The sequence below is a fragment of the Tupaia chinensis genome, unplaced genomic scaffold (assembly GCF_000334495.1).
Source record: "Tupaia chinensis unplaced genomic scaffold, TupChi_1.0 Scaffold138136_1, whole genome shotgun sequence".
NCBI lineage: Eukaryota > Metazoa > Chordata > Mammalia > Scandentia > Tupaiidae > Tupaia > Tupaia belangeri.
Window position 1 is genome coordinate 278,125 of NW_006198035.1, and position 12,148 is coordinate 290,272.

Below are 12,148 nucleotides of genomic sequence, written 5' to 3' on the forward strand. Positions count from 1 at the left end.
CCGCAATCCCTTCTCCTCCATTCTCCTCTCGGGATCTTAGGCACGCACGCACACGCGCCCAGCGTGAGTTTTAAGCCACCGGGTCTGGGACATGAACCGCGGTCGACTACGTGGGAGTCCAGCGACATAGCCATTACACTAACTGCTGGTTCCCATGAACTTCAGTTCTTAAGCCTGCAGTAAGTCTGGTATTTTTTTGGCTGCCTAAGCCAGGCTAGTTGAAGAGGATTTAAAAATGATTACCTCTCGGGACCAGCAGTTAGCGTAATGGCTATGTCGTTGGACTCCCACATAGTCGACCGCGGTTCGAGTCTTGGACCCGGTGGCTTAAACTCACGCCAGGCGCGTGTGCATGCGTGCCCAAGATCCCGAGAAGAGAAAGGAGAAGGAATTGCAGCATGGCCATCCCCCCTGGGGGGAGTGATTTCTCACTTTCTGTCTCCCTGTCTCTCTCTGTCTGGCCAGCGCACATGCCCTATAGCGAAAACCTCTCCAAAAAAAAAAAAAAAAAAATGATTACCTCTTGAGGCCTGCAGGTGCTGTTGGTGGTGGTTAAAGCCCTGGACTCCCACATAGCTGGTTGTGGAGTTGAGTCCGGACCTGGTGGTTTGCTTTCTCACTTTCCCTTTCTCTCTCTCTAGTCAAATTAAAAAATAATATTAACAAATAAAATTAAGTAAATCTCAAAAAAAAAAGAAAAAGACAGCCTCTTAATGAAAATCCTTATTATGAAATAGAAATGAATAGATGTGTAAGGCTTTAAAACTGTATTGTTTTCTTTTGTGTCTTAATTAAAAATACAAATAAAGGACATTCAGTATTCTCCTATTCTCTCCACTAATTTAAAAACCTTCTTGGGCTTACTGCCAGCTTTGGGCTTCTTTTGGTTATGGAAGCCAGATGCTACACAACAGGAAATGAACTTTTTTAAAGACCAAAAAATGTCCGTTGTCTTTAAACTGAGAAGTGAAGTAATATCCTGTTATACAGTGTGACTTTACAGGCGCTCTCTTGTAGTTGAGACTTGACTTGCTAAAATCTATCCTAAACATCTTATGAAATATTTAGGAGACTGAGACTTCAGGTTACTGAAACAGGTTAGGGTTTTATTTAACTGGAAATGAGGATTGAGATAAGGACAGGTCTCAAATTCTTTTTTGTTAGCTGTTTACTGAAAGGTGCTATACTTGGCATCTCTTTCTGTAGCAGCAGGACCAAGAACGATGTTCCTGGCTGCTCTTGGGTTGACGGAAAAGTCATGACATGTTTTTCTATGCAAAAATGCATCATGACTTTTCCAACAACCCAGTATTAAGTAGCATAAGTAGTTTCATCATTGAATGAAAGTGGTCTCAAGTCAGTCAATTCTGGAAGGGGTTTCAGCTCAGGTTTTCACTAGTTAATATTTTTGGTGAGTCTCTGATTTTTTCCCAATTAGAAATTACTCACCACTTTACAACAGGCCAGAAGAGAGACTTAAATTAATATCTGAGTAATGTTTTTATGCTTCATCTTTAATACAGTGTGGTGGCTGCGTGTCGGTATATACACATTACACATCCAGTAAGTACAAAATAAACATTTCTAGAACATCTTTAGGCATACGTAGTTCCCTCGCTCATTTGGTGAAAACAAGATATTAACCTGCCTGCGACTGTATGTGCTTCCCCTGGCAGGGCCGGCAATAAAAGCCCAAATAATTGCACTCTTGTTTCTCACCGCCGTCTGTGAAAACAAGTGGGAAAGATTAAGTAGCTCAACTAGGGAAGTTTGTATTCTTTCCCTTTATACCAAAGAAGCATGTGGACATCCCTGTGATGTTTAAAATATTCAGATGCAGATAATAGTCATGATGAGAGTAAGAACTAGGACCTGTTGACTTTGTAGTCTTGCCTGTGACTCAACAGGTAGATTTAATCAGGTGAGCAGCTTTGTGTTACAGTTTATCTCATGTGGGACACTGGGCCAAATGCCTCATAAAGACAGAAAGGTTCATCTCTCTTTCTTTTTAAGAGAGTTTTTTTGCTATAGGGCACGTGCACTCACTGGAAAGAAGAGAGACTGAAAGTGAGAAATACCTGCTTGGGGCGGTGGGGGGGAGGAATGGCCATGCCACAGTCCCTTCTCCATTCTCATCTTGGAATCTTGGGCACACGCACATGTGCCCGGTGTGAATTTAAGTCACCCGGTCTGGGACTCAAACCTCGGTTGATTATGTGGGAGTCCAGTGAGGTAACTACTATGTCATTTGCTGATCCCTAAAGGTTAATATCTCTTGAATGCTTTGAGCTGTTTGTAAAGAATGTGTCATGTGAATATAAAATGTTCTTTTTTTTGGAGAGGTTTTTCGCTATAGGGCATGTGCGCTCGCCAGACAGACAAAGAGAGACATAGAGACAGAAAGCGAGAAATCACCCCCCAGGGGAAATGGTCACGCCGCAATCCCTTCTCCTCCATTCTCCTCTCGGGATCTTGGGCACGCACGCACACGCGCCTGGCGTGAGTTTTAAGCCACCGGGTCCGGGACGCGAACCACGGTCGACTACGTGGGAGTCCAGCGACATAGCCATTATGCTAACTGCTGGTTCCCAGAATATAAAATGTTCTATCAGACTTGTTAACTAAGTCTTACTGTAACAGTAATAGTCTTTTATTTATTTATTTTTTTTTTGAGAGGTTTTTGCTATAGGGCGCATGCGCTCACCACGGACAAGAGACAGAGAGATAGAAAGCAAAAAATCACCCCCCAGGGGGATGGTCATGCTGCAGTTCCTTCTCCTACATTCTCCTCTAGGGATATTGGGCACACACGCACGCACGCACGCACATACACACGCTCTGAGTGAGTTTAAGCCACCAGGTCCGGGACTTGAACCACGGTTGACTACATGGGAGTCCAGTAATGTAGCTATTATGCCAACTGCTGGTCCCAGTACTAGTCATTGTTAATAAAGATGTCAGAAGAGAGTGTATTTTAGCACCAATCTACTATGTACTGCTTAATTTAAAATGGCTGTAAAATGAACTGTTCTGCTGTGTAATAGGTTTTACCTCTTTATTTTTTTCCTAATGAGTGGAAACAAACCAAATAAAATAATAATTATACACTTGAATGTGCAATACCAGGTAATAAAAGGTGGTGTTTTTATGTTACCAAGTTAAGTTTACTGTCAGTAGTAATGGATAAAATGTCAAATCTTATTTGTCAACCTCTAAAAATTATGTTTTAAAATCATATCTACTGAGGTTCGCTGTTGTCATGATACTTTTCCAGAATACTTTAATGCCATTAGCTGAAATGACTTTCCATTGGACCTAGAATAAAATTAAGAATTTCTCAGCCATGGCCTATAAAATCCTGTATGGCCGGACCCCTGCCTGCCTTTCCCACTTTATCCCAGGCTGCTCTCTATTCATGCCTCTTTCATACTGGCTACTCGTCAGGCTCCAGAATATCCAACTCCCCTGATTCTTACATGCTGACTTCCTCACCCTTCAAGGTTTAGATAAAATGTCTCCTCAGAGAGACCCTTTTGTCATTATCACCAAATCCAAGTTTTTCCCTTTGTTCTCTTTTTTTCATTTTGAAGATTTATTTATTTAATTCCATTTGTTATTCGTTTTTTAATTTTACTAGAGAGAGACAGAGAGAGAGAGAAAAAGGAAAAAAGAAAAAGCAAGCCACCAGGTCTGAGTCTCGAACCCAGGTCAGCCACGTGGGAATCCAGTACCTTTAACCACCATGCCACCTGCCATCCCCCTTCTCTTTTACACTGTATATATCAACAAGTCCTTTTGGCTTTATTTTCAAAACATACCAGAATCCTGCCCCTCCCATGTACCATCTCTGCCAGGCTCGTCCAAACCACCTTCATCTCTCACCCAGATGACTGTAGTATCTTTCTCACTACTCTGCTAGCGCCTGTGTCCCTTTCCATCTATCAATATTTACGCAGTGGCCAGAGTAATCCTGTCTAGCCTCCACTGGGTTCCATCTTAGTCAGGGTACAAGCCAAAATCTTGACCTCCTTATTTAGCCTGTACCCCAGTTGGCCAACCGTGAAGCCTGTCTGATTTGACCCCTGGACTCCTCATAAGCCTCCGCTTCGCCCACGTGAGCGCAGCACATTCTACTGCACAGAACCTTCGTAATTGCTCTGGCCATGCTTCCTCTCAGAGTCTTTGCACTTGTTTTTGCCTCTGCCTGGAATGCTCTTCCCCTTGGAAGATCTACATGGGTCCTTGCTTGGTTCCTTGGCATCTCAATTCTAACATCTCCTTGTCACATGTACATAAATTTCAACCTTCCACTTCCACACTCTTCCTATAACCTTTCCTTGTTATATTTTTTTCTCTTTAGCACTTACTGCTGTCTATCATAAATATATAATAGCTATAATATTATGAATATAGTTCTCTTGGGGAAAATCCACACTCTTCCTATACGCTTTCCTTGTTTCTTTAGCTAAAGAGAAAAAAATAAAACAAGGAATGGGTATAGGAAGAGTGTGGATGGTTTTCCCAACAGAATATAAGCTCCATGGGAGCAGGGAGATTTTAAATCTGAAGTCCTTCTCGTCCTCAGTGCCTAGAATAGTACCTGGTATTGTTGAGTACATGCATACATGTGTGAGTGGTATGTATCACATTTTATAAGCTTAGTTACATATTTCCTGTCTGGCTTCCCCTGTTAATCTTGGAATGTCAGCAAAGCAGGAACTTCATTTATTCACTGTTCTATTATCAAAGCTTAGCATAGTGCTTGGCAACAGACATTTTCATTTGTGATCAATGAATACTAGTAAAACTTTGCCTGGGTATTGCAGCTTAGTTTGTAAAGTGCTTCCTGTGTATTATTCTATTTGATTTTCACAGTCTTATAGTGACAGAACATTTCATTTCTCCAAACAAGAATACTTTAGTATTCAGGGACTTTTAAAGTCATCATTTTAAAAGTACTCTGGTAAATGGGCTCAGAACTGGACCTCAGAGATTCCTATTCAGAATTCAGTGCATTTCCCACTATTTCAAAGGACTGCTCCATGGGACTGGTGGGTGGTATAGTGGTTAAGGTGCTGGACTTCCCTCATGGCTGACCATGGTTTGGGTCCCAGACCTGGCAGCTTGCTTTCTCACTACTACCCCCATTCCTGGTCAAATTTAAAAAATAATAATGATGAGGCCAGCAGGTGGCATGGTGGTTAAGGGCGCTAGATTCCCACATGGCTGACTGTGGTTCAAGTCCCGGATATGGAGGTTTGCTTTCTTACTTTTCTTCTCACTTGCTCTCTCTCTCTCTCTCTCTCTCTCTCTCTGTGTCTTTCTTTGGAAACATTAAAATAATAATAAATAAGGTTAAATAATCCTTACAAAAAATAATAATGATGTATACAATTAAATTGAATTTTCTTTTTTTAAAAAAGGGCTGTTCTGTAAAAGTAGGTACATAAGTATTTACATAAATATTTCAGTCACCTCTGTTACAAATAGTGTCCTTTTTTGTATTTTGTATTGGTCAAGGTTATCAGAGAAATAGAACCAATGAGATGTGTGTGTGTGTGTATTTAAAATGTATTATGGGAATTATCTCACTTGATTATAAGGCAGAGAAGTCCCACAATAGGCTGTCTGCAAGCTAGAGAAACGGCAGGAAGACTGAGAAGCTAAGAAGCTGGTACAGCTCCAAGTCCAAGGCCAAAGGTCTGAGCACCTTTATAGAATAAAGAAGTTGAAAAACTGGGAGCCTGGTTGGAGGGCCACAGGGACCAAGTGCCAGCAGGAACTGAATGCGGCCAAGGACCAACTTGCGGGTCAGGAATGGAGCAGGTAGAGGTGCAGGCAGCAGTGGTGGAAGACACAGCACACTCTGAAAGAAGGGTGCAGAGAGGAGGCAGAATCTCCCACTTCCTGTTTGTCCCTCTCATGCCTCCAGCTGACTGGATGGTACCTGCCAACAGTGAACATAGGCCTTCCTCTCTGTCCACTGACTCACACACCAAAGTTGTCCAACATTCTCACTTACAAACCCCGGAACAAGCAAATCCCGTAGTCCAGTCCAGGTGACACTCCAAAATTAACCAGTACAGTATTGTTATTAAATTTTCACTTCTGGGATTGTATCTAATAAAGATAAATCTTATCTTATGTGCATATATGCCTAAGAAGAGAGTTAAAAATGATATTTAAAATAAAAGTTCTGTGCTAAGTGGAAATGTGAGCTACTAACATATAATTACCTCAAAAACCATAATTGCTACTTGGCTTGTCTAGTTTGCTCATCTTGGAGTAGGACATAAAGACAAGTAGAAAAAAAAAATAGAAAGACCTGGAGCAGTGTTCTTAGTACTAATATATCTTTCTTTTTCTTGACGTCCCCTTGGAGCTCAGGATATATGACAACATGCACTGACAGTTGTATTCACAGCAGCTAGATTCTAGGGAACTTCAGAGAGTAATGAAAAATCTGCCCATACTGGGGACCAGCAGGTGGCATGATGGTTAAGGCACCAGACACTCCCACATGGCTGACCACAGTTCGAGTCCCAGACCTGGTGGCTTGCTTTCTCTCTCTCTCTCTCTGGTCAAATTAAAATAAATGGATGAATAAATAAAATTAAATAAATACTAATTTAAAAATCTGCCTGTACTTTGGTTCAAGGGTCTTTAAACAGAAGTAAACTGTCAAGACATTCAATTCCATAAGCAAATAATTTTGATTTTAGGAATCACAATGCTGAATGATCACTCCTGAACTAATGTCTATGTCTTCATAAATAGATTATGATTTTTTTATATCTTATGGGTTAGGATACATAAGAGAATATTTTACCTACCAGAGGCCCTAGTTCAACTGAATTTTAAGTAAAATTCAAGTTTCTTTCTGTGCATTCTACCTGTTATTGGGATCTGATTTAAACTATGTGTCAGGATTTGTTTGTTGTTTTTGTTTTTCTTTCTTTTTTGGGGGGGAGAGAGGGTTTTTTTGCCATAGGGTGCGTGCACTCGCCAAAATAAATGGATGAATAAATAAAATTAAATAAATACTAATTTAAAAATCTGCCTGTACTTTGGTTCAAGGGTCTTTAAACAGAAGTAAACTGTCAAGACATTCAATTCCATAAGCAAATAATTTTGATTTTAGGAATCACAATGCTGAATGATCACTCCTGAACTAATGTCTATGTCTTCATAAATAGATTATGATTTTTTTATATCTTATGGGTTAGGATACATAAGAGAATATTTTACCTACCAGAGGCCCTAGTTCAACTGAATTTTAAGTAAAATTCAAGTTTCTTTCTGTGCATTCTACCTGTTATTGGGATCTGATTTAAACTATGTGTCAGGATTTGTTTGTTGTTTTTGTTTTTCTTTCTTTTTTGGGGGGGAGAGAGGGTTTTTTTGCCATAGGGTGCGTGCACTCGCCAAACAGAGAGAGACAGAGAAACAGAAGGCGAGAAATCACCCCCCAGGGGAAATGGCCACGCCACAATCCCTTCTCCTCTGTTCTCCTCTCAGGATCTTGGGCACACACGCACGTGTGCCCAGCGTGAGTTTTAAGCCACCGGGTCCGGGATGCGAACTGCGGTCGACTACATGGGAGTCCAGAGACATAGCCATTACGCTAACTGCTGGTCCCAGGATTTGTTTATTGTTGTTTTAAGAACTGGGTGATAGGGGCCGGGCCAGCAGGTGGTGTTATGGTTAGGGTACTGGACTCCCACATGGCCGACCATGGTAACTTGGACCTGGTAACTTGCTTTCTCACTTTTTCTCTCTCTTTCTCTCTCAGTCTCACTCTGGTCACATTTTAAAAATAAAAATAAATAATAATGAATAAAATAAATACATGTATTTTAAACTGGGTTATATAAAATGTTAAAGTGAGATCACTTGTATTAATCTAAGATTCTTTGTTGTGCCAGATCTCCAACTTGCTGCTGAGCTTGGGAAGACATTACTGGATCGGAACACAGAGTTAGAGGATTCTCTTCAGCAGATGTACACAACCAATCAGGAACAACTACAGGAAATTGAAGTAATGTACTCAGTGGGAAAGTTACACTTTGAGTTGTGACATGTTGCTGTTGCACCACTCATACACTACTAAAATAACACTTGTAACTAGAAGCGCATTTAATTTCTAACACAGGGTTTTTTTGAGAATAAGAACCATCAGAAAGATGAGGAAGTTGGTTTCTACTTTCTATAGGCTTTCCCAACACCTAAGTGATGAGAGTTCTCTTTACCCTTGGTGAAGTGTACTAGAAGTCAGCAGTCCAGTATTCACTAGCCTCTGAATTAAAATGAAACAACGGGCCTAGCCTGGTGGTGCAGTCAGTAGCAAACTGAACTGCTGTGTTAGAAGCCACATGGCCCACCACCAGTTTGGATCCCCATTTTAGCATTAATTTGACAGGCATTTGAGTGCAAGCCCAAGATCCTGATGTGCTGGAGGGCTAGAGACAGATACAGTGTGACCAGACCCGTTGAGGATGCATTCCCCTCATCTCTTTCGTATGTGTGCACATGCTCTCATGAACAAAATTAAATTCAAGGGGCGGGGGCAGGTGGCATGGTGGTTGGGGCGCTGGACTCCCACATGGCAGACCACACTTCAAGTCCCACACTTTGAGGCTTGCTTTCTCTCTTTCCCCGATCCTCTTTGTCTCTCTCAGGTCAAATTTAAAATAATAATAATAATTAAGGTGGAACAGATATGTCTTTTAAAAAAATTAAATTCAAAACTTAAAAGAAATGGAGCCAGAGGCCACCAGGTGACGTGATAGTTAAGGTGCTAGACTCCCACATGGCTGACTGCAGTTCGAGTCCTAGATCTGGCGGCTTGAAAATCACACCAGGCACATGTACGTGTGAGTCCAGAATCCCAGGAGGAAAAGGGATTGTGGCATGACCATCCCACTGGGGGAGTGATTTCTCACTTTCCGTTTCTCTTTGTCTCTCCCATGAATGCATGCACCCTAAGGCAGAAACCTAAAAAATAGAATGGGGGGACAGCGGTAAGCCAGTGGCAGTGGTTAAGGCACTGGATCCCACAGGTTGACTCTGTGGTTCAAGACTCAGACCTTGTTACCGAACTCAAATCAGGTTCGCTCGCCCAAGTGCTATAAAACTAAACCATAGGCACACGGTGTGACGAAGGAAAGTACAGCTTTATTGCAAAGCGCAAAGCAAGGAGAGCAGGCAGCTCATGCTGAAAAGACCCGGTCTCCCCAAGATGTTCCTCACATGCGTTTTTAAGGGCAAAATTAGGGGTAGAGGTTCCAGGTGCACGATTAGTTCAGTGATTGGTTTAAGAGGGTGTGATCATCTCTTCCGCATTCTTGATCAGTGAGGCCTTAGATGATCAATGTTCTGTTCTGGGAGGGGGTGGTCATCAGGTCTTTGGTGCATTTCAGCCTGGAGGTGATGTGGTCAATGATCATTGTCCTACAAGATATGTGTTACACAAAACTTCTACATCTTAATTCCTACAGTTAGGAAACTGATTTCTTTGACAAAGAGGAAAGTTACAAGCTTCTTTTTAGTACATTAAAGTGACAGATAGTTTTTAGATAAATGTCATCTATTACTACAGGAAGGTGTGGTTTACTGTAAGCTAGGGTATACATTCAAATAATTATCTCAGGGAGGGAGTGGGTGTAGTCAGGGTCAAGAGACTTGAATGTAACATCTACATTTAAATGGACCTCTTGTCAGTCAATCTGGATAGATACTTTTAGTTCTAATCAGTTTTCATTTGGGGAACTTACACTTTCTTCTACAAAAAATAATAATAGAAAAGAAACTGAAGGTTCACTCCTTTTAGAGGGTCACAGCTCGGTTTCAACCTGGCAGCTTGAAAATCACACCAGACACATGTGTGTTCATGCCCACAATCCCAAAAAGGAGACTTTGGTGTGTCCTGGGTGCGATTTCTCACTTTCTGTCTCTGGCAAGCACACATGCCTAATAGCAAAAAACCCACTTCTATAATTTGTTGAAGGTATAGCTTGTAATGATATTGAAGTTGCTTGGTACCATTTTAGCACATTCTACATCAAAAAGAACATAGAACATATTATACCATAAGTTGAATTTAATGACTCACTGAATTTGCCAGAAACCTAAAAATGCAAAAAAAAAAAAAAACAACCCAGGCATCTTAGAACTGTTAAACTGGTCAAATGTTAAATGTTAAAGAATTCTTTCCTACTTTGGTTTTTGCTTTATTTTGTTTTCTTTTTTTCAGGCAGGGTCTTACTGTGTGTCACAATCCATCTGTGTCAGCGTCCCAGGTAGCTGGGAGAACAGGTGTATAAAGCTTTGACTAGCTCTTAGGGTGGGCTGGAAATTGAACTCGATCCTCTCACATGGCCTCAGGCTGCCGAGTAGCAGTGTCTACCAGCACCTTCTATTGCAGCTGGGCCCCTGCTGTGTTTCTCAGACATAGTTTTCACCTCATTGGAAGATTTAATAGAACAGTTTAGACTGTCACATACTGTGACATACATTTATATTTGGATAGAAATATATTCTTTGTATTGTGTTGATGTTTCTTATAAAAATATCTGTAAATACTGTAATGCGTACTTGTTTTAGCATATCTCCTAAGTATACAAAAACTAAAGAAGTCTGAGGCCAGCTGGTAGCATGGTGGTTAAGGCAGTTGGATCCCACATGGCCAAATGTACACTTTGAGTCCCGGACTCTGCATCTTGAAAAATACATCAGGCACATGTTTGTGTGTGCCCAAAGTCCTAAAAAGAGGAAGAAATGGAGACGAGACTACAGTGTGATCATCCCCCTTGGAGGGTGCTTTCTTACCTTCTGTCTCGCTCAAGCTCTCTGGTGAGAGCAAAATTTTTTTAAAAAAAATAAAGGAAGTCCAAAGGAAAATAATGCCTTTTGGTTAGTGTAGGAGATTATAAACACAACTACTTTATGATCTAAGTTGTTGTCTTTCTTCTGTTGTTTTCTTTCCTGTGCTACTGAGGATGATAAGTCTGTTTAAAATGATCATCGGCTGGGACTGGGAGGTGGCATGGTGGTTAAGGGTCCTGGACTCCCACATGACTGACCGCAGTTGAGTTCCAAACCTGGCAGCTTACTTTGTCTCTCTGCCCTTCTCTGGTCAAATGAAAATAAATAGGTAAAATAAGTTTTAAAAAGTTAAATAAAATAATTCTTTAAAAAAAAAAAGATCGGCTTTCTGAACGAATTTAAAAATCTTTGAGATTCTTTAAATTTGCAAATAATACTCTACCATCTGATGACCTCCATAAGATGTTAGAAAACATAATGGAAAAAGAAGTATCAAGTTCAGACCTTGATGATTTGATAAACGTAAAATTAACTACATGTATAAAACTGTTCAAACAAATTAAGCCTGGACTACTTCCTGAAACATTTTTATGAGTGTCTTGTTTGTGTGATAGAACATGGTTCTACTGGTTCACAGATCCCAGCATTACAGAATTCAGCAGTTTACTCCTTATTCCAAGCTGGGTTTTGGACCAGCCCCATAGCACAGCAGTAATAACTAGATGGAGGGAGCCAGATCCCGCATGGCTGGCTGTAAGATTGTGGTTCAGATCCTGGCCCCTGTGGCTTGAAAACATACCAGGCATGTGCACTTGTGCCAAGGATTCTGACAGGAAAGAGGAATAGCGGAGGGGATTGCAGTGCAGCCAGCCCCATTAGAGGGACTCAAGTGCGTGCTTGCCCACTTCTGGCCTGTTCTTGCTGGCATTACAAAAAAAAAAAGAAAAGAAAACTGAATTTTGACTAAACAAGCACTCTCTTGATTTTTTTCCCTCCATTACAGTTGACTTTCTTCTTTTATAAGCATTTCATGAAGTCATGAAAATAAATCGGGATGGGATGAAATGGGGAGATGAGCTGGCAGCACTGGCTCAGCCCACTGACAGAAGACCCCCCAGACTGGCTGTACAGCCTGCTCATTAATTTGGGTGCCTGGTAGACTACACATCACAACGCCTCTAAGGTCTTTCTCCAAGAGTCTCTAACAAAGAATGCCTGATGTTCTTCACCACCACCACCCCCGCCCCCGCCCACCAGAGGTTTTTGCTGTAGGGCGCATGCACTCACCAGAAAGACAGAGAGAGACAGAGAGATAGAAAGCAAG

General features: G+C 41.3%; 1 protein-coding gene across 1 annotated transcript in view; it reads left to right on the forward strand.

Moving 5' to 3' along the window:
- Window positions 1–12,148, forward strand: part of CDR2 (cerebellar degeneration related protein 2) — a 31,331-nt gene that overhangs the window by 4,874 nt on the left and 14,309 nt on the right. The window contains exon 3 of the mRNA XM_027765400.1: window positions 7,926–8,038. Coding sequence (XP_027621201.1) covers window positions 7,926–8,038 — 113 coding nt within the window. The remainder of the gene's footprint in view (window positions 1–7,925; window positions 8,039–12,148) is intronic.